We start from the raw sequence: 23123 nt of genomic DNA, 5'->3' as shown, positions 1-23123 counted from the left end.
TCGAACAATCCTTTAACACCAGATTCATGACTGAAAACTCAGTATGAATTTATGGGATTCACGTGCAAAAAGGTTTGTCGTTAAGTCACCTGTGAAGGTGATATTATTTTGTGCAATTTTGCCTAAATCTCCCTTTTTAAATGTACTTTCTCTTTATTTTGGTTCTTTGTCCTGAGGTGTTTTCTTTTCATCTTTTTGGATTTATGGTCTACAAATGTTGATCGTTTGACAAGTAAATAAATATGAAGGAAGCGACTTTTTGATGTAGCATAAACATAAGCCTTAACATCCACTGAATTACCACTCTAAAATGTGTGTGTGTGTTGCGGAGGAAGAAAACACGTGTTATGTTGAGACCAAGAATGTATGGAATGTCATCCATATGGAAAAGTAATTTGTGTCTTGTTCACATTAACATTTTTATTCACCATAGAGTAGTGGGCTCTAACATTATTAGTGCACAACTGCAGAGCATTTGTTATCGGATCACAAATGGGATGCATTGCTGATAAAAAAGACAGTCATTATATTTTGACAGATATTTATTTTCTTGTTGCTAAAATTTCAAATTATATGTACATTGCATTCTGTCATTGGCAGGTGCAGTTATTCAACATTCTGCAGGGGATAGCATTTATATAAATAAGTGCAGATTATCTGTCAGTGTGAACGCCCTCATTTCATAATACCAGACCTCTCAATGTTGATTAAGATGTTAAACTGCATTTGTGATTTGATACAATGTTTCAGCTGGAGGTCTGGCATCTTTGCAGAAAGTGAATATCTACAAGATCTTTGTTCAATAAAATGAGCCTTCTGTGCTTCAGGCTACAAATGTCCATTAGTGAGCTGACAGGAAGTTTGACTGACTGGAACAGCTGGCTTTCATCAGATGGACTTTTTTTCTGGCTACACATTCTTTTGCGAATGGTGGCGTGTCTTCTGTGTCCTTTGGAGGCTGGACTGCAGAGAAGAATTGAGTAGCAAAGATTGTGTCAGTGTTTCACAACTCCAAGTTTCAAGCTCACCAACACAGTCAAAAGATTATAATATTGTTCTTCAGAATATCTCCGTGTGAAAGGATATTAAAGTCTGTCCCGGGACAAGGTAAGGTCAGTCTTTTATATGGTGGTTGATTTGTTTTCAGCTTCTTTAAGTCATTATCAGTCAAATTATATGATTGCATTGCAATGTATTTGTTACAATGTAACAAAAAAATCATTCAATGGATAAAACGTAATATATTGTACTATTTTTAAAAAAGAAATTCCTTTTTGACTTCTGTATTTTTTTCTTTCTTGGATTGATATCTTTTACTTGTAAGCAGCACTGGTGATATACCTAAAAATATCTAAGTCGATGTTTTATCTTTTATCTTAGTTTCTTTAGATTTCACATGGCTCAAACTGGGTTTTTTTAAGTCAGAAGAACCATTATTTATTTATATATATTTTTTAAACCAAACAATCATTGTTGCCAAGCAGATACAAAATGTTTAATGAATAATGTAAGGAAAATATAGTTTTGCATCTTGTCCACACTAAATAAATACAAGGAAGAATGATATTTAATAATTCACATGAATATGCAATCTAATAAAAACAAATATATGGAAAAACAAATTGTTGTTACATTTATAACGAACATTTGGATATTGTGAATTCTTTGATGTACTGTAACTATATTGATATTTGTATACTCATTTTTTTGGTGCTAAATGAACCATTAATGTAGTATTTCCAGTGAATATCGATGATATCTTGATGATAAACTTTTAATTTGTATCATAGAAAACCAGCTACCAGACATCTGCAGAATAGCAACACTGAGCTCTTTGTCCACTATTATGAGTTCTATGGGTGTTTTCTCACTGGGAGCCTCTGAGGGCAGCAGTGATAAAATAGTGATAAATGTCGGAGGGGTAAAACATGAGACCCACAAGAGCACCCTAATGACCCTTCCGGGGTCCCGTCTTGCCCAGCTGGTGGACACTGAGAAGCCTCATTCAGAGCTGTTTTTCGATCGCCACCCTGAAGTCTTCAGTCACGTGCTGCAGTATTATAGAAGCGGGAAGCTGCACTACCCGACCAACTTGTGCAGCGTAATGCTGGAAGAGGAGTTTGATTTCTGGGGAATCAGCAGCACAGACATGGAGCCCTGCTGTTGGGCGGCTTTTCGACAGAACAAAGATGCCGTAGAAGCTTTGGCTCAGATTGACCCTTCAGTGATGGAGAATGACCAATCCAGCCGCACTAGAGCATGTCAGCCGAAGATATGGGCTCTCTTTGACAACCCGCTTTCATCCGCCGGCGCCACGGTATCAGAAGTGTCTTTGTTTAGGCTGGGTTGTGCAAACTTCAGAATTGAAGAATTGGCTCGCTTTTGATTCATTGAAATTGGAAATTATCTATCTATCTATCTATCTATCTATCTATCTATCTATCTATCTATCTATCTATCTATCTATCTGTCTATCTCTCTGTCATCTATCTATCTATCTATCTATCATCTATCTATCTGTCTGTCTGTCTGTCATCTATCTTTCTATCTATCTATATCTATCTATCTATCTATCTCTGTCTGTCATCTATCTATCTCTATCTATCTATCTCTCTCTATCTATCTATCTGTCTATCTATCTATCTATCTATCTATCTATCTATCTATCTATCTATCTATCTATCTATCTATCTATCTATATCCGTCTATCTATCATCTATCTATCCATCTATCTATCTCTATCTATCTATATCCGTCTATCTATCATCTATCTATCCATCTAGCTACATCTGTCTGTCCGTCCTTCCATCTGTAATTGTACATACTATTAAGGCCTATAGTATTTAGGGATTTTAAAAGGCATTCTCAATTCAGTTCTGATTGATGCACAACCCTACATCAGTTGTGCTATTCAGCAGTTGTTCTTCATATGGATGGCTTCTTGCTCATTTTTATTGTTTCTGTTTCTCCAGGTCACTGCGGTCGTATCTCTGTTCTTCATCCTGCTCTCTATCACTGCATTCTCTCTGCAGACATATGGGGCTATAAATCCTCACCAAATGTATGTGGTATCGGCAGACAACTCGAGCGAGAATCACATCGAGAGCCTTTCTGCACTACCTAGAGCTGTGGATGCTGTGGAGTTAGTCTGTTCACTATGGTTCGTGTTTGAGTTTGTGATGCGTGCTGTCAGCTGCCCGAGCAAACTGAGCTTCTTCATGAACGTTATGAACATCGTCGACCTGCTGGCCCTGTTCCCCTGGTTCTTCCGGTGGTGTTCAGGGTCGTACTGCATTCAGGCATTGGGCTTTCTGCATGTAATGCGATGCATTCGCGTCCTTCACGTCTTCAAGCTGATGGAGCATGTGTTCAGTGTGAGAGTTCTCAAACACACACTCCGCGCCAGTGCGACGGCTCTCTGCACGGTTCCTCTTATGCTCTTCAGCTGCACGCTCATCTTCGGGACCATGGCTTATTACACAGAATTCGAACAAATACACTCTTCATTTGTTGACATTCCCTCCAGTTGTTGGTGGGCAGTGATCACACTGACCTTAGTGGGTTATGGAGACATGTATCCCGTAACAGTTCAAGGCAAATGTGTAGCCATTCTCTGTGCAACGGTCGGAGTTTTGCTCATCATCCTGCCTGTACCCATAATCCTCGACAACTTCATCAAGTTCAACTCCCTGCTCAAGACAAAGTATTCAATGCCCAGAAAGGAGAAGAGCAGAGTCCATACGACCTCCACGTCTACCGCTTAGAGCGGCTAAATAGAAACAGAGGTATCAAGGAAACATGTCAAGTTATCTTTAATTACGTGTGTGTGTGTGTGTGTTTTGCAGAATCTGTGTTGACTTTTTTCTTTCTTTTGCAGAATCTGTGTTGAGAAAGAGCCACAGAGTCTTAATAAGTCTTAATATAATGGATATGTAACCAATACTAAACCTAAACATATAGTCAATTCATTCACTGCATTACAGTGAAAATGAACACATATACAATCACACTGTACATGTTTAAAGAGCTTTCGAGTCTTGAGTTTCAAAAAAACCTTTGGGGTCCCATACAAAAAACAATTCAGCCATATCAGACGACAAATCTGTGGGCTGAGTTTTACCTTATGATTTTTGACTTAAATTTGTTAAAGATTTGTCCAGTTGCAGATGTTTGAATGGAAGGATTCCTTATGAGGACTTTTGAAATTTTGTTGTTTTTTTGTACTCTGTACTTTTTTTATCATTCATACATGATTGATTTGTAATGCGTGTTATACCATGTTGGTGTTTTTGAAGTGTTTGTGCATTTTATTAAAAGTATATCAACTTTTTGCTATGTATGTCTTTTTAAAATATTTTAGTGATGTCACCACATATTACTTCATCACAAATGTCTTGTATACAGCTACAGTAAAAGCTGAGCATTCACTGCATGAACTGTAACTTCATTTCTGATGTCCCACCATCGCTGCTGAGCTGATTCACCAGAGAAACTAATTTCCTCCAGATGGATGCTACTAGGGCTGCACGATATTGGAAAAAAATTACATTGCGATATTTTTTTCCCAACGATATATATCGCAATATTGCGAGCCATCAATCCAGGCTAAAGTCAATAATTACCATTCCATGTTATTAATAATTTCACTAATAATCAAGCTTCATTACAAGTAACAAAAAGGCCACTTAATATTTTATTCCAGAAACATATTTCTCTCAGAATTCGGTGAATGTTCTACGCAGGACCTAACGTTCTTCGGGTTCTAGGACCTGAAAAATGATGTTTTCTGTGCTGATTCAGTGACGCGTTCATGTAAACGGCACCTAGACCCAGCAAAAGTAATGATTAATAATATGTAAAATATTACAATGAGACATTTTAATTGTTTATTAATAAACAAGTGTTTTCTGTAAAGATGAAGTTGACAATATAGGCTACTGACTCGCTATCTTCGCAGCAGTGATCGGGAGAAATGCACTTTTCATACAGATTAAATATAGCTATATTTTTTTTAATGGTTCTGTTTAAAAGTAGAGATTTCTGTAGATAATAGATATAACGTTTTTTTTTTTTTTTTTTTTTTTTTTTTTTTTGGGTGTGTGAGGCGAGTAGGCTACCTTTTACGCTGAGTTTCGGTTCATGGATCATAGCTTAATCTCCGGTTCAGGCGCTGGCTGCTATATTTAATTATTATTAATCATTATTAAATCCAGGAAATTGGATAATGAAATACTGATTAAAATTAAGATACAATTAATACAAAACGAAATTCGTTTTAAAGAAAGGCTTTGTGCTTTCTGTTTGAGGTCTCTGTGAAAGTTTTAAAGCAGTCTTTTAGTGCCGCTTTCATAACGGTCGCGTCCGTAATGTCACGTAACATTGTTTTTTCCTCATAAATGCGAACACGAAAAATAAACGAATGTTTAAAAAAGACAACCATCCACAACTTTATAACACTCCAGCAAAGTAGCCTACCTCTTTTTGGTCAACATCCTCCTTTTTGTAGACGAAATAGGCTAGTCCCAAATAGCTGATTTTGACTTTTTTTGCGGCGGATCCTCTTCGTCGCGCATTTTTGAATGTTGGCTGTGAGCGGTGAGCGCGGTGAGCTGCGGCACAGCGAACCAATCACTGTGCAGGCAGCCAGGCACGCAGAACGCGTATGTCACCCCAGCAAAAAGCCATACAACAAACTCGTGTTTACTGTGTGCTACCTTGGTGCTACCGTTCTCTTATGGGTACTACTAACGTTACCCTTCACATCGCATGTTCCGGCGATGTGACTATCGCTCATTCGGACATCGCGATGTCGATGTTAAAACAGAATATCGTTCAGCCCTAGATGCTACTTTATGTAATGGCTAAGATGAATGCTGTATACTGTTTTTGCTATTTTATGTACTGAGCACAGTATGCAAGTTCTAAGTGCATGAAACAAATAGAAATCAGCTTGTTTCTTTAAGTGAAAAAAGGGGCACAAAGAGCAATGTTGTATTTGCCCTCGGTTCCAAATAAAGAAGGCCATTACCCTGTTTTTTTTTTTTTTGAAATCAAGTTACATGTAGCTGATCAACAGGCTACTCTTTCGAGCTTTTAAAGTGAGTAGGCCATCTTGTAGTGTAACAATTAATTCACAATAACATGGATGGAATAGGTGATAAATTAAGTACTTTATTTTTTAGAATAAACCCTGACAGTGTGATCAGGACCCCGACGCACAGCTGCGTTTGTATGAAATGAGAGAGCGAGTCCTTGATACAGGATTGCATAAGCAAATAACTGTACACAAAATATTGATTTGACAGAGTTTTAATATTTTATTAGCTCACCAATGCAAAACTTATACAAAGAAAACCCGTTCCTGTTAATGTATCTGTTTTCAGCGGTTGTTATTGTGGTGGTTATAAAAATATATAAAACTAGTAATAATTAGTGTCATCAATATGTCGTCATTGAAAAATAAACTGAATGTCATTAATGCACAGTATATGATTTTGGATGATGGTGATTGGTATTCCTTGCCTAGTATGGATGATTGATCATTTGATTATTTTTGCCTTGGGGATTTTCACCTGCTGGGGGAGGGGCGCGCTGCTCAGACAATACAGAGACTCAGAAGATATTGCAGCAGCTCCGTGTCCTGTGTCTAGTGATGGCAAAATGAGGCTTCCTGAACCACTGAGACCTCGCAGTCCATTGCTTCAGCCAAAGGTTCATTACTCGAAGCTTCATTCAGCATTGCTCACTAGTGACACCTAGCTACTGTGCAAAGAAATAGCAGACAAATTAATTCATTCTGAACCAGTGTTCAGAGCCACGCCCCCCCTCCCTAATTTTATTTAAAAAAATTTTTTTTATAAAAAAATTATATTTTATAAAATACTTTTAGAAATATAAATATTTATTTGTATATTTTTATTTAAATGTATATTTTATAAAAATATTTTTATAAATACAAATATTTATTTATTTATTTTGTAGGCTACTCACTGTTGATGTCTGTAACCTTTCATTTGCAATAATAAAAAGACATGATCAGACATTTGTCCATTACTGTGTATAATATAAAATATGTATCTTTCTCTATCTGAATTTACTTGTGCAGAGTCACACACACAGTTTATTAATTATTCATAAATTTTTTGGATAGTGACAGTATGAACAACAACAGTGACATTGTTGAGTGCAGTGCTTATGTTAGAGGGAGTGTAATAAAGTACATTTATTCATTTAGCAGATTATAGATAACAGATTAAAGTAAACTGCAACAGAATAGTCCGGAAGGAAGGATTACAATAGATTTTTTATTGAGAAACAGAATTATTTCAAGTGTGTTGGGGTTTAGATGATTCCTCTTCTTGGACAAAATCTCTCTAGCCTTGGAAAATATCCTTTCACAAGGAACAGGGGATGCAGGGGAACGTAAAAATGGCAGTGGTACAAATGAGGACACTGATGCTTCTGTTGAGCCCAGACAGGGTAGGATTCCCTCTTTCTTGCTGCTCCATTACCAGGAAAAAGAAGAGTCACAAAAAGCAAACACATCCAAAAAGGCAATCCAAATCAAAAAGCAGTCCAGTCCAGATGCAAAAATCCAGAGCAATCCAAATAATCTTATCTAATTAATATAACAAGACTATAATATAACTAGGCCTACTATAATAATAATATACTATAACTATTCTAACCTGATAATGTAATAATATACAGCCCTCACATATGACACAACAGTTATCATCTAACTCTCTGACTCTCTGACACTACTACAACTTCTTCTACTACTCCTGACAACACCCACAAGGAGGCGCGAGTTTCGAACCGCCTTTTATCCGGAAGCGACACTCAGACCGAACCGATGACGTATCCACACAAACCGAGGCCTCGTTTGTCATTAGTCACGTGATTTTCACGTTAACAACACAAGCCTCGAATCGCGGCTTCATCTGGCACGCCCACTTTTTCTCGACACACGCTCCGACGCCTCGGTTCAAATGTCCCATCACTACCTGTGTCTTTTATTGACTCTTTATCTCCCCTAATCAGGTATGATATTACTAAATTGTAGTGAAAATACACTTTATATAAGTCAAGGCTGTGAAAAATGGCAAGTGTCATTGTTTGAAGTGTATTCATTGTGTATATATGTCTAAAAGTTCGGTTCAAGTTTCCCGCGTGTGTATCACATGTACAACTGGTGAATGCTAAACTGATGGCAGAGACCATGCGGTCATAGAAATGTGAAAACGGAGTGAATTAATACCATAATATTGGTGTTATTGTGAACTAATTTAACAGTTAAGTTACAGGTGATAGTGCTTAAAGAAAAGGAATCTGTTGGTTCATAAGAGAAAGTGTAATATGTGTTCATGCTAATGGTGTGTAAAGAGATAATTAGTTTTGCTAATATGCTATAATTCCTGAGCTAATTTAAGAAGTTTAAATGAGTTGAAGATATGGTAAACGGCACATATGTTTAAAATGTAGAGTATCATATGTGAATATTGTATGTAATATGCAGTACGTATTATTAATATGCATTGTGATTCAAGTTTGTATTGAAATTATTTGTTTAATTGATGGAAACAGTATCTGAGAAACTATATGTGAGTAATTCTATATTTTTTTGTATTGTTTTTCTCTAAAAGAGATATGTTGTTATACTTTTCATTGATATATGAGAATGCAGAAATATTTGCATTAATGTCAGACAATACAGAGACTCAGAAGATATTGCAGCAGCTCCGTGTCCTGTGTCTTTTATTGACTCTTTATCTCCCCTAATCAGGTGGTTAGGGTGCTACATTATCAGTGAATAATCTGAAGATATCATTTGACCAGTTGCACATAATAAATGTGTTCAAACGCTCTGCTGCTTCCTGGTTTCACTCATTTTCCAGTGTTCTAATAGTTAATATTGTTGACGGGTGACATAATGTTCCCCTTCTACCTTCCTAGACTTGTAAAACCATGAAGGGTCGTAACAGCGCGATTGACCAATCAGAATCAAGTATTCCACCGGGCCGTGTAATAACTACAGTTCGAGTAGTTCATATCGAACTTCGTTGGGCCAAAGGCAGCGGGTGAAGGCCTGTTTTATGGCCTGCCATGATCGTTGGAAGAAGGCCATGATTCTTCCCTTGTTCTTGCTTTGCATGTTGTCCTCTGAAGGTTCTCTCGAGGTTAAACGAAGCGTAACCGCAACTTCAGAGTTTTCCAAATTGGAAAAATGGAAATTAAAACACTGATGCTCAATGATGGCGATGTTCTCTGTTCCAGTCCCTGGTTCCAGTCCGGGCGTTATCATAGCATTCCACTCCTCCATCTGCATCTCATATTCTCTCAGAAATTTCAGACATCATATTCTGTAATAGATTAACACAAAAACAAAACAAAACAAAATTGAAACACGCTCCAATTGTAAGTGAAAAATGTAAGTGTCACATTTTTGTATATAGGCCTAGAACTCGTTTGATTACTGCTGCTTTTTATCTTCCATTCATTGAAGACATTTAATCTGTTTCCAATTTTTGACATACTGTGATGTGACAGCGATGACATTAATGATGTTACATTAGACGCTGATGCTCTGAAGCTTGTGTCAAAAAACTTGATTTGCATAATTTTATTTCGATTTTTTTATATATAATTTATTTCACAAATGTTCTTTAAACGTTTGAACATTTACTTCTAATAAATACATTGTCATGAATATTTAGTTTAGAACCAGTTTTGTTGGTGCTAGTCATCGTTTTCTCCACCAGATGACCTCAGTGTACCATATAAACTGTACTTGTTCCCTTGCATTTGCGTACTTGCATTTTTTTGTCTGACACGTGTGGGAGGAGACTGGCCAGCAATCAGTTTCAGGTGTAGGTGGTTAGTTCTATCATTAAGATCGCATAAAGGGTTCTTACAGCAACAGGTGGTGGTTTTTCTGCAGTTCTGGCGTGTGTTTGTTGTGCTCAACGTGCAGCCTCTCTCTGTACCCTTTCATAGGCTGATTATTTAAGAGGTTTTATTCTCTGTCTGGGAAATGAGGCAGACAAACATTTATTGCTGCGGTACCTTCAATGGGCTGATGGCCGTGTTGGAATGCTGAATAACGTACCTTTTATCAATCATGTTTGGGGATTGAGAGCTGAGATTGGGTAACTGTGTTGCAGTTGTACTTTCGCTAAAGGGCAGACCAGCCACTGTTTCTTGTATATTTTAGATTTATATTGTGGTTTGTTATTGTTATTTGATATTGATTTTGATCTTAAATGTTATTTGTCATTTGCTTTGTTTTCTGTGGTATTGCTCTCCTCTTTTGTGTGTTCCAGTGGTCAGAGACTTTGTACAGGGCCGGGCCTGCATCTACACTAAACCTCCTTCGGTGTAGGTGATTTGGGTGGTGTGACACTGCTGTGTGGTGTGTACTGGAGGTTGGCACTGAAATAGTGACTTAAAGGTTACTACTTATTTGCGGTGTATGCTGTGGGGTTTCTTCTGTCTTCTGTCTCTTACAGGTCTCTAGCGCATGACGCCATGACGCTTAGAACGTACAAACTGCAACTCCACCTTAGATTAGGCTACTTCATTTGGACAGCAGTGAAATACTTCGCGCTTAGTTCGGTTAGTAGAGAGAGCGACGCTGGAATCGCAGACTCGTGGGTTCGAGTAGAAGAAAAGCCTATATTTATCTATTCTATGCCTAAATTACATGGTTGCTTTCGAAAAGTGATTTCGTAATCGGACAAATGTAAAAGTAACTCATTAAGAATTCAAACTTAATAATAATAAAAAATATTAATAAAAATAGCCTACCTTTTTTGGCTTTGGGAATTGCAGATGAGAGAAACAGCTGTCAGGTATTCCAGTTGGAGATTAAGCCGGGTACCCTGAGATCTAAAGCTTGCAACGACTTGCACGGGTTTATAAGACGACATGTTTTAGCTAATTTTGCGGGAGGTAATTTTGCGGGAGGTAATATTGCGGGAGGTGCCTTTATATGTGTCACTGAGAGAAAATCACTATAGTGTTACGGTAGCTCCTGCTACGGACGCCACTACACATTCATGAGGGACTAAGCCTGTTTTATGGGGGTCTGGACACACTTCCTCAGGATATATTTAAAGACCCTAAATCTATGTATTTTTAGAGTAACAAAATTAAATAAAATGAAATATATCCAGAGGAAGTAGGCCTATGTCCTATTGATCCAAGTAAAGAAATGACATATTTTTAAAAGTCTCCTTTAACAACTGTGATTAACTCACTGTTTTGATGTAACTAAAATATAAACTAGTAGGCTAGCCTATGTAAACAGTTGACAACTTTTTATTTAGCTTTTGATAATTGAATTGAATGTGTGTATAACATGGTGCAATGTAGAAGGCTAAAGCGCCCTAAAAAAGGCCACGCAACGTCCCTGTTTGGCCCTCATGTTTTACTCCAAACACAACTGTTTCTCCTCACTGTGCCGACTGAGCAGCGCTGCCACACTTTCCCCCAGATGTCAAGTCTCAGCCTGCGTTTAGAGAGAGAAGTAGGAGTGCTGAGGGAAAGACTGTCCTGATTCAAACACAAGGTGTGGCTTTATGTTGGTCTGGTCTCTCAACCTGTTTGAGTGGCTTTATAGACTAGAGATTCCACTCGGCTTCTTCTAGATTTTTGTGAAGGAGAACAACATTACATCAATACAAAGGATTCTCTATTTATACTCCATTTATATTTGCACATTTTTTCAGGGTGAGCCGGAAAACTTCCAACGCTTGACGGTTTTACAATTTTCAGTGTGTTCCTGTTTTTGTCGTAAGTTGTTTTATGTGAAATCTCAGTACAGTATGTATGAAGTTGAAGTTATTATTACAAAAAAAAAACACTTATTTTTTTCTGGCTACAATTCTTTGGTGAATGGTGGCGTGTCTTCTGTGTCCTTTGGAGGCTGGACTGCAGAGAATAATTGAGTAGCAAAGATTGTGTCAGTGTTTCACAACTCAAAGTTTCAAGCTCACCAACACAGTCAAAAGATTATAATTATTGTTCTTCAGAATATCTCCGTGTGAAAGGATATTAAAGTCTGTCCCGGGACAAGGTAAGGTCAGTCTTTTATATGGTAGTTGATTTGTTTTCAGCTTCTTTAAGTCATTATCAGTCAAATTATATGATTGCATTGCAATGTATTTGTTACAATGTAACAAAAAAAAAATCGTTCAATGGATAAAACGTAATATATTGTACTATTTTTTTAAAAGAAATTCTTTTTGACTTCTGTATTTTTTTCTTTCTTGGATTGATATCTTTTACTTGTAAGCAGCACTGGTGATATACCTAAAAATATCTAAGTCGATGTTTTATCTTTTATCTTAGTTTCTTTAGATTTCACACGGCTCAAACTGGGTTTTTTTTTTAAGTCTGAAGAACCATTATTTATTTATATATATTTTTTTAAACCAAACAATCATTGTTGCCAAGCAGATACAAAATGTTTAATGAATAATGTAAGGAAAATATAGTTTTGCATCTTGTCCACACTAAAAAAATACAAGGAAGAATGATATTTAATAATTCACATGAATATGCAATCTAATAAAAACAAATATATGGAAAAACAAATTGTTGTTACATTTATAACGAACATTTGGATATTGTGAATTCTATGATGTACTGTAACTATATTGATATTTGTATACTCATTTTTTGGTGCTAAATGAACCATTAATGTAGTATTTCCAGTGAATATCGATGATATCTTGATGATAAACTTTTAATTTGTATCATAGGAAACCAGCTACCAGACATCTTCAGAATAGCAACACTGAGCTCTTTGTCCACTATTATGAGTTCTATGGGTGTTTTCTCACTGGGAGCCTCTGAGGGCAGCAGTGATAAAATAGTGATAAATGTCGGAGGGGTAAAACATGAGACCCACAAGAGCACCCTAATGACCCTTCCGGGGTCCCGTCTTGCCCAACTGGTGGACACTGAGAAGCCTCATTCAGAGCTGTTTTTCGATCGCCACCCTGAAGTCTTCAGTCACGTGCTGCAGTATTATAGAAGCGGGAAGCTGCACTACCCGACCAACATGTGCGGTGTAATGCTGGAAGAGGAGTTTGATTTCTGGGGAATCAGCAGCACAGACATGGAGCCCTGCTGTTGGGCGGCTTTTCGACAGAACAAAGATGCCGTAGAAGCTTTGGCTCAGATTGACCCTTCAGTGATGGAGAATGACCAATCCAGCCGCACTAGAGCATGTCAGCCGAAGATATGGGCTCTCTTTGACAACCCGCTTTCATCCGCCGGCGCCACGGTATCAGAAGTGTCTTTGTTTAGGCTGGGTTGTGCAAACTTCACATCTCCATCTGTCTACCTATCATCTATCTATCCATCTAGCTACATCTGTCTGTCCGTCCTTCCATCTGTAATTGTACATACTATTAAGGCCTATAGTATTTAGGGATTTTAAAAGGCATTCTCAATTCAGTTCTGATTGATGCACAACCCCAAATCAGTTGTGCAATTCAGCAGTTGTTCTTCATATGGATGGCTTCTTGCTCATTTTTAATGTTTCTGTTTCTCCAGGTCACTGCGGTCGTATCTCTGTTCTTCATCCTGCTCTCTATCGCTGCATTCTCTCTGCAGACATATTGGGCTAATAATCCTCCCCAAATGTATGTGGTATCGGCAGACAACTCGAGCGAGAATCACATCGAGAGCCTTTCTGCACTACCTAGAGCTGTGGATGCTGTGGAGTTAGTCTGTTCACTATGGTTCGTGTTTGAGTTTGTGATGCGTGCTGTCAGCTGCCCGAGCAAACTGAGTTTCCTCATGAACGTTATGAATATCGTCGACCTGCTGGCCCTGTTCCCCTGGTTCTTCCGGTGGTGTTCAGGGTCATACTGCATTCAGGCATTGGGCTTTCTGCATGTAATGCGATGCATTCGCGTCCTTCACGTCTTCAAGCTGATGGAGCATGTGTTCAGTGTGAGAGTTCTTAAACACACACTTCGCGCCAGTGCGACGGCTCTCTGCACGGTTCCTCTTATGCTCTTCAGCTGCACGCTCATCTTCGGGACCATGGCTTATTACACAGAATTCGAACAAATACACTCTTCATTTGTTGACATTCCCTCCAGTTGTTATTGGGCAGTGGTCACACTGACCACAGTGGGTTATGGAGACATTTATCCCGTAACAGTTCAAGGCAAATGTGTAGCCATTCTCTGTGCAATGGTCGGAGTTTTGCTCATCATCCTGCCTGTACCCATAATCCTCGACAACTTCATCAAGTTCAACTCCCTGCTCAAGACAAAGTATTCAATGCCCAGAAAGGAGAAGAGCAGAGTCCATACGACCTCCACGTCTACCGCTTATAGCGGCTAAATAGAAACACAGGTATCAAGGAAACATGTCAAGTTATCTTTAATTACATTTCTTTTATTAAATTTCTTTAATTTCTTTCTTTTGCAGAATCTGTGTTGAGAAAGAGCCACAGAGTCTTAATAAGTCTTAATATAATGGATATGTAACCAGTACTAAACCTAAACATATAGTCAATACATTCACTGCATTACAGTGAAAATGAACACATATATAATCACACTGTACATGTTTAAAGAGCTTTCGAGTCTTGAGTTTCAAAAAAACCTTTTGGGGTCCCACACAAAAAAACAATTCAGCCATATCAAACAAATCTGTGGGCTGAGTTTTCCCTTATGATTATTGACTGAAATTTGTTAAAGATTTGTCCAGTTGCAGATGTTTGAATGGAAGGATTCCCTATGAGGACTTTTTAAATTTTGTTGTTTTTTGTACTCTGGACTTTTTTTTATTGTTCATACACGATTGATTTGTAATGCGTTTTATACCATGTTGGTGTTTTTGAAGTGTTTGTGCATTTTATTAAAAGTATATCAACTTTTTTCTACGTATGTCTTTTTTAAATTTATTTTAGAGATGTCACCACATATTACTTCATCACAAATGTCTTGTATACAGCTACAGTAAAAGCTGAGCATTCACTGCATGAACTGTCTGTAACTTCATTTCTGATGTCCCACCATCGCTGCTGAGCTGCGAAGTTCCTCCAGATGAATGCGACATTATGTAATGGCTAAGAAAAATGCTGGCTTGTTTTGAATATCATACTATACTACACTTTCTGTTTTTGCTGTTTTTACAGTACGCAAGTGCATGAAACAAATAGAAATCAGCTTGTTTCTTTAAGTGAAAAAAGGGGCACAAAAAGCAATCCTGTATTTGCCCTCGGTTCCAAATAAAGAAGGCCATTACCAATATATGAAATGAGAGAGCGAGTCCTTGATACTGGATTGCATAAATAAATAACTGTACACAAAATATTGATTTGACAGAGTTTTTATATTTTATTAGCTCACCAATGCAAAACTTACACAAAGAAAACCCGTTCCTGTTAATTTATCTGTTTTCAGCGGTTGTTATCAGGGAATAACCGCTGGATGGCGCGATTGACCAATCAGAATCAAGTATTCCACCGGGCCGTGTAATAACTACAGATAGAGTAGTTCATAGGGAACTTCGTTGGGCCAAAGGCAGCGGGTGAAACTCTGTTTTATGGCCTGCCATGATCGTTGGAAGAAGGCCATGATTCTTCCCTTGTTCTTACTTTGCATGTTGTCCTCTGAAATTTTTCTCGGGGTTAAACGAAGCGTAACCACAACGTCAGAGTTTTCCACTTGGGAATTGAGACACTGATGCTCAATGATGGCGATGTTCTCTGTTCCAGTCCCAGCTTCCAGTCCGGGATTTTTCTTCATAGCCTTCCACTCCTCCATCTGTATCTCATATTCTCTCAGTGAAATTTCAGGCATCATATTCAATATTGCTGGATCAGTCCACAACCTAACCAAATGCTCCACTCTTCTCCACAATGGTAACCCTCTGTAATTTAAATGGTTCTAATAATTTGAATGTAATTGAACATTAAACACAATTACACACTATCCTGTCTTCCCCTTTTCTAATTTTCTCAAAAACACATAAAATAACACTTAATTTCAACATTTATTCTCTCTTAATTCAGCCATATGCAAAGCATGCTGGGAACTAACAAGCACCGCCCAGTGTCAGGTAGGCCTAATGCAACACAAATCATTCATGTAATCCAGCACAAATGGATTAAGTAAACTTAAATTTTACGTATATTTAAGCAGATTGAACACAATCAAATTAAGTTTGGACAAAATGTATAGCAATTGTGTTGCTTAAGCTCATTTTAATCAAGCAATTTGAACAAGCAGCAAAAATATTTTTTTTTCAGTGTAATAGATAAATAGGCTACAAAAAAACAAACAAAACAAAATTGAAACACGCTCCAATTGTCAGTGAAAAATGTAAGTGTCACATATTTTGTATATAGGCCTAGAACTCGTTTGATCACTGCTGCTTTTTATCTTCCATTCTGTGGAAGACATTTCATTTGTTTCCAGTTTCTGACATACTGTGATGTGACAGCGATGACATTAATAATGTTACATTAGACGCTGATGCTCTGAAGCTTGTGTCAAAAAGCTTGATTTGCATAATTTTTTTCAATTATTATTTATTTCACAAATGTTCTTTAAACATTTGAAAATGTACTTCTTTAAAACAAACAAACTAATAAATACATTGTCTTGAATAATTTTTTAGAACCAGTTTTGTTGGTGATAGTCATCGTTTTCACCATCAGATGACCTCAGTGTACCATATGATAAACTGCACTTGTTCCCTCACTACAGCCTCTTGCTCTCGACCAAACTCAAGGCAAGACAAGGCGCATCTCAAACGGGCTTTTTTTGTCTTTTTTTTTTTTTTTTGTCTGACAGTTCTGACACGTTTTTGGTTTTCTAAAAAGTCTAAAAGCGGCGTCGCACTTTACTCTCACTATATCTGCCATATCTTTATTTTTAGACTTAATATCGATGTGAAAAAGGAATGAAACTGAATTCAAAATAGCTCATTGGAGCTAGATGTTCCTTGCAGTTTCCTTATTGGTTGACGGACAGCGCCATCAAAAATGCACCTGGATGGGGGCGGGTCTCTAGCGCATGGCGTCACACACACTGTAACTCCACCTTATATGACTTAATTTGGCCTCCTATGCATCCCTCCGCTCTTAGCTCAAGTAGTAGAGAGAACGACGTTGGCAACGCAAACTCGTGGGTTCGAATCCTAAAGTAAAGTTTACGTTTACCTACTCAATACCTTCAATCAATTGCTTTGGATAAAAAAGTGACTGGCCTACATAAACGTATAAATATAAACAAAGCTATTACAAATTCAAATAAATAATAATAAAAATAAACAACGTTAAAAAATAATAAGTTACAAATTTTTATAAAATGAATGACTTACCTTGTTTGGCTTTGGAAAAGCAGATGAAAGAAACAGCTATCAGGTATTCCAGTTGGAGATCAAGCCGGGTACCCTGAGATCTAAAGCTTGCAACGACTTGCAGGGGTTTATCAGACGACATTTTGTAGCTAATTTAAAATTTGCACTTTTGCTGGTGTTTTACCCTTCAGTGTCCACTATGGCGCTAAGTGGCTTTATGTGTCACTGAGAGAAAATCACTATAGTGTTACGGTAGCTTCTGCTACTGCCGCTAGGGACGCCACTACACATTCATGGAATGAGGGACTAAGCCTGTTTTATGGGGGTCTGGACACACTTCCTCAGGATATATTTAAAGACCCCAAAATCGATGTATTTTTAGAGTAACAAAATGAAATAAAATTAATTAAATTAAATATATCCTGAGGAAGTATTATTGATTGTCCTATTGATCCAAGTAAAGAAATTACATATTTTTAAAAGTCTCCTTTAACAACTGTGTGATTAACTAACTGTTTTGATGTAACTAAAATATAAACTAGTAGCCTATGTAAACAGTTGACAACGTTTTATTTAGCTTTTGATAATTGAATTGAATGTGTGTATAACATGGTGCAATGTAGAAGGCTATAAAGCGCCCTAAAAAAGGCCACACAACATCCCTGTTTGGCCCTCATGTTTTACTCCAAACACAACTGTTTCTCCTCACTGTGCCGACTGAGCAGCGCTGCCACACTTTCCCCCAGATGTCAAGTCTCAGCCTGCGTTTAGAGAGAGAAGTAGGAGTGCTGAGGGAAAGACTGTCCTGATTCAAACACAAGGTGTGGCTTTATGTTGGTCTGGTCTCTCAGCCTGTTTGAGTGGCTTTATAGACTAGAGATTCCACTCGGCTTCTTCTAGATTTTTGTGAAGGAGAACAACATTACATCAATACAAAGGATTCTCTATTTATACTCCATTTATATTTGTACATTTTTCAGGGTGAGCCAGAAAACTTCCAACGTTTGACGGTTTTACAATTTTCAGTGTGTTCCTGTTTTTGTCGTAAGTTGTTTTATGTGAAATCTCAGTACAGTATGTATGAAGTTTAAGTTATTATTACAAAAAACACTTATTCCTATTGTATCCAGTGACCGTATATAAATGTACATGATAAAATTAGCTATAATGTTGGTTCTTTTGTTTTAACATCACTGTGTTTAATCACTTTAATGTTAAATGACCACTTACTTCCTATCAAATAATGACCTTTAGGCTTATGTGAGATTTGTTTAGTAGTTCTTGTGAAATAAAGGATAACAGACTGTGCTATAGCCTAGTGTATAGTGAGTGATGTAATCTGCATGCGGAAGTGTACATTTTCAACAAGAAAATCAATAAACATGTGGAAAATATTTGGGACTCAGTATTTTTCTTAAAAAAATATTACACATCTGTCACATTACAACATTTTTATTGGTAAATCACAGAGGGAATATAATAAAAAAGATTGGTAGGTATTTTTACATTGAAAATTAAAGATATGGCAAACAAAGAAGAAATTAATCAGTTTTAAGTATGTAGCTCCATTTTAACTACAAAACTTCTCCAACTTTCTTTCCAACTTTTTCATAACCCCTCAAAAATCAGTTTGATGATGACACGGACATACAGAGAACATTCGAGAATGTGCTTGAATCTACCAGACCAGATCACATGACACGTAAAACATGACAAGAGTGACTAAATCGTTTTACATTTGTTCAGCAAATGTTACTTAGGTTTATATATATATTATTATTTTTTAAATAAATAAAAATAATATCTATCTATCTATCTATCTATCTATCTATCTATCTATCTATCTATCTATCTATCTATCTATCTATCTATCTATCTATCTATCTATCTATCTATCTATCTATCTAGTGAGTGTAGCCTAGGGTTTGTGTCCAGACAAAGAAACACTGACAACAGAGAGTATAATGGGGGCAACAAATAAGTCTGTCTATTAAATAAATGTATCTAATAAGTGGAATATTAAACGAAATATAGATATAGCTGCAGTGCGCGAGCTGAAAAACCCACAGTGGAGCGCTTTGCTTTTTCACAGTCATCAGTGGAAAGTTTGTAGTCGGATGTCAATGGCAAAGACAGTAAAACGAGGCATGTACAGTAGCCTTTTATTAAACAATATAAATTGAGATTGAAATAGCAGAGAATAACACACGTTCAACAAAAGGATTTATTTTAATGGTAAAACATTTTGTGCACAATTTATTTACAGCAATTGTTTTTTGGATTAATGTCCTCACTTGATAGCTATTAATGAAAAAGCCTTTTTTACCCAATAGAAATGCTCTGCTGTGAATCATTGAATCTGTCTGTGTTTGCTGAGGTGTCTTCGGATGGTGAAGTTTCAGAGAGTCAGTGCTGTTGTTGGAAGTCCAAGTTAGAAAAATGGCTGAAATTTTGTCATTTTTGTTAATGAAACCTAACATTCTAGTCTAACATAGAAAACTAAAAATAGAGAAAAAAATATATCTAAAAAGCATACATTATGAGCCTCAGGAAGATTTCATATATATTTTTAGCTGTGAAAGCTTAAAAAAGATAAAAAAAAGGCTTTTACAAGTGTTACAAGTTACAGTGTTACATGTAGCTGATCTTTTTCTACATTATTTTCAACTACAGTTCGAGTAGTTCATATGGAACTTCGTTGGGCCAAAGGCAGCGGGTGAAACCCTGTTTTATGGCCTGCCATGATCGTTGGAAGAAGGCCATGATTCTTCCCTTGTTCTTGCTTTGCATGTTGTCCTCTGAAGGTTCTCTCGGGGTTAAACGAAGCGTAACCGCAACTTCAGAGTTTTCCAAATTGGAAAAATGGAAATTGAGACACTGATGCTCAATGATGGCAATGTTCTCTGTTCCAGTCCCTGGTTCCAGTCCGGGCATTTTCTTCATAGCCTTCCACTCCTCCATCTGCATCTCATATTCTCTCAGAGAAATTTCAGGCATCATTTTTGTCTGACAGTTCTGACACGATTTTGGTTTTCTAAAAAGTCTAAAAGCGGCGTTGCACGTTACTCTCACTATATCTACCATATCTTTATTTTCAGACTTAATATTGATGTGAAAAAGGAATGAAACTGAATTAAAAATAGCTCATTGGAGCTAGATGACGTAATGTTCCTTGCAGTTTCCTTATTGGTTGACGGACAGCGCAATCAAAAATGCACCTGGATGGGGGCGGGTCTCTAGCGCATGGCGTCACACACACTGTAACTCCACCTTATATGACTTTATTTGGCTTCCTATGGATCATTCCGCTCTTAGCTCAAGTAGTAGAGAGAACGATGCTGGTAACGCAAACTCGTGGGTTCGAATCCCAGACTGAAGTTTACGTTTACCTACTCAATACCTAAATTGCTTTGGATAAAAGCTAGCTACATAAACGTATAAAAATAAACAAAAATACTAATAATTATTAATAAAAAAATAAATAAAATAAAAATAAAAATGAATGACTTAGGCCAACCTTGTTTGGCTTTGGAAAATAGCTGTCAGGTATTCCAGTTGGAGATCAAGCCGGGGACCCTGAAACCTAAAGCTTGCAACGACTTGGGCTCATACTTATAAGAGGACATTGTACGTTAATACTTTAACTTTGACTGTTTCCCCCCTAAAAGTGACTGCTTAAGTGACTTCAGCTCTGTTTCAGAAGCTGGTCAGAAGTCGCTAAAATGTGGCAGAATTAGTTTTACAGTCTCTGGTCAGAACTCACTTTAGCGCCATCTAGTGGAAGCTGAATTGATAAATGGATTTAAGTCACTGATATATTTTAAGCCCTAATAAACGTAGTACAGCAAACATTCTTGAAAGGGTTTCTTAAGTAAAGTACAAACTACATATCTAACTATATATATTTTTATTATAATATTATTATATTATCATTAAAATTAGTTTATCCCAAATGGGTTCGCGCCAATTCTTTTACTTCTTAACTCAGATTTGGTGACGCCAGCATTTTGAAGAAAAAAATAACACACAAAAAAAGATTTTCCTTTCATTGAATAGCTATTACAAATTACTCTTCTCTTTTTCCATAATCTATTGTCATATGTCCCAAATCAATTACAACTTTAACACATATCTATAACACTTCAGAGTAACTTTTATTAATAAAATTAACTGGCATTACTTAATTAAATAACACTTAGAAGATCATTAGTTAAAGTTCATTTAAAGGAGTCATAACCTGCAATTTTCACTTTTCCACGAGAATCAATGTATGTTATGATCGACTAACGATTATACACTGGCCGGGAAGCCGATGTTTAAAAGTGAAGCGTTTGTTTACCTCAGGGTAAATAAACCAGCGCGCGTGCACGCGCACTCAAATACGAGATTTTGATTTCAGCTCCCTCTTGACGTCATGAGGTAGTAGGATATACCATATATGGACACCGCAGCAGGAAGCCTTCCCCTCTCCCCCTCATATTCAGTTCAGTCGAGAAAGATGGAGAAACCGAGTGCACACCGGACTTGCTCTGTGGTTGATTGCCATAAAAAACATGTAAATGTGTTTTATCTCCCAAAATCGGACGAAACTATCAGGGACCAGTGGATGAAATTCATTTTTAATGACGCTGTCCCAGCAACACTTTCAACTGGCGTGCAGAGCCATATAGAGCGTCCACGACAGCCAAAACATCGCATTGATCTCGCGAGACAATAATGCCTTCAGAAATAAGGGTAAAAGTAGGTCTGTGTTTATTTATTTTTTCCACTTTTCTTTTTTAGAAGGGCCTGAAAGACTATAATACAGCAGTAGGTATCCAATGTAATACTAGGTTATGACTCCTTTAAATAGTTAGAAAAACCATGTCGATAAACGCAATTCATCATGCTCATCAGCGCCCTCTGCTGTGAGATTGTGTTACTGCGCTGATTTGACCTGAGGCTCCGTCATCATCTGTATCCGGATGATAACAAACTGCATAACAAATGCATTTCTTTGAAGAAAAAGACACGTAAGCTTGATTACAAAATGTGTAAGCTATGTGAAGAACAAAATACTAAAAGTCAGTAAAATAAGCATTTAGCAGCAGCAAGAAAGATCCGGGTGCACTGCATGTAAACAAGACAGGTAGGCCTACGTTAATGATGCAGTGATACACCTGAATATTTATAGTTCATAAATCCAAAATTGTGTAACAGATAACTTAGTTGCTGTTTTGAAGACTTTTAACTTACTTGTGAATATTGCTTTTTCAACTTCCACCCTTTACAGTGATAAACAGCGTTTTACCGTCTGTTAATCTACTTTAGGTTTGTCAGATCAAAATATGCATGAGAAACAAACTGGAACAGGCAGTGCAACAAAGTTGGCTCGACGTTTGATATTTGATTTGTTTGATATTCGGCCTCGAAAAAGTTGAAATTATCATTAACTATGTATCATGATGGTAAAAAATGGGTTTATGCATGTAGAAGAGAACACGTTTTACTTTAGTGTCAGTTGTAAATTACCGAGGTAAAATTGAGTTAAGTCACTGCTATCTTTTCAGCCTTAATAAACCTTAAAAAATATAATTTATATTTGTTTATGCCAAAGTTCATCCAATATTTTATTTCTTCTCAGATTTGACCTCAAGGTGGCGCTAACATGCCTGCTTTATTTTTTAGATCTTAGATTTTTTATTTCAACTCATCATTATGAAATCATTATAAAAAAAGGTTAATTTATAGCTATATATATTCTCTCTCTTGCAGTTTCTGTCAGTAGCAGAGGATAGAGGCAAAGAGAA

The 23123-nt window shown here is 37.0% G+C and overlaps 2 protein-coding genes across 5 annotated transcripts; both read left to right on the top strand.

Annotated features, from left to right (window-relative positions):
* The first annotated feature begins 933 nt into the window (after positions 1 to 933).
* LOC311284313 (voltage-gated potassium channel KCNC1-like) lies at positions 934 to 4334 on the top strand. Of its 3 annotated transcripts, XM_084399290.1 has the most exons (4): positions 934 to 1107; positions 1791 to 2317; positions 2973 to 3785; positions 3878 to 4298. In XM_084399290.1, the coding sequence occupies exons 2-3, from the start codon at positions 1847 to 1849 to the stop codon at positions 3762 to 3764; spliced, it is 1263 nt and encodes a 420-aa protein (XP_084255416.1). In that variant the 5' UTR covers positions 934 to 1107; positions 1791 to 1846; the 3' UTR covers positions 3765 to 3785; positions 3878 to 4298. The 3 variants fall into 3 exon arrangements, with proteins under 3 accessions (XP_084255416.1, XP_084255415.1, XP_084255417.1); XM_084399289.1 differs by having other exon boundaries at positions 2973 to 4334; XM_084399291.1 differs by having other exon boundaries at positions 934 to 1112; positions 2973 to 4334.
* A 7547-nt stretch (positions 4335 to 11881) lies between these two features.
* LOC311284322 (voltage-gated potassium channel KCNC1-like) lies at positions 11882 to 14906 on the top strand. 2 transcript variants are annotated; one of them, XM_084399299.1, is made up of 3 exons: positions 11882 to 12076; positions 12765 to 13291; positions 13564 to 14906. In XM_084399299.1, the coding sequence occupies exons 2-3, from the start codon at positions 12821 to 12823 to the stop codon at positions 14362 to 14364; spliced, it is 1272 nt and encodes a 423-aa protein (XP_084255425.1). In that variant the 5' UTR covers positions 11882 to 12076; positions 12765 to 12820; the 3' UTR covers positions 14365 to 14906. The 2 variants fall into 2 exon arrangements, with proteins under 2 accessions (XP_084255425.1, XP_084255426.1); XM_084399300.1 differs by having other exon boundaries at positions 11882 to 12081.
* Positions 14907 to 23123: the final 8217 nt, after the last annotated feature.

The sequence above is a fragment of the Rutilus rutilus genome (genome assembly GCF_951802725.1).
Source record: "Rutilus rutilus genome assembly, chromosome: 24".
NCBI classification, from domain to species: Eukaryota; Metazoa; Chordata; class Actinopteri; order Cypriniformes; family Leuciscidae; genus Rutilus; species Rutilus rutilus.
The sequence above is the reverse complement of the archived record's forward strand: the minus strand, read 5'-3'. Positions and strand labels throughout refer to the sequence as shown.

Bases quoted from the DNA above. Each gene is read 5' to 3' on its own strand.
- LOC311284313 (XM_084399289.1), top strand. From the start codon at position 1,847: ATGAGTTCTATGGGTGTTTTCTCACTGGGAGCCTCTGAGGGCAGCAGT. The intron at 2,318-2,972 runs GTATCAGAAGTG...CTGTTTCTCCAG, and splicing joins TTTCATCCGCCGGCGCCACG to GTCACTGCGGTCGTATCTCT.
- LOC311284322 (XM_084399299.1), top strand. From the start codon at position 12,821: ATGAGTTCTATGGGTGTTTTCTCACTGGGAGCCTCTGAGGGCAGCAGT. The intron at 13,292-13,563 runs GTATCAGAAGTG...CTGTTTCTCCAG, and splicing joins TTTCATCCGCCGGCGCCACG to GTCACTGCGGTCGTATCTCT.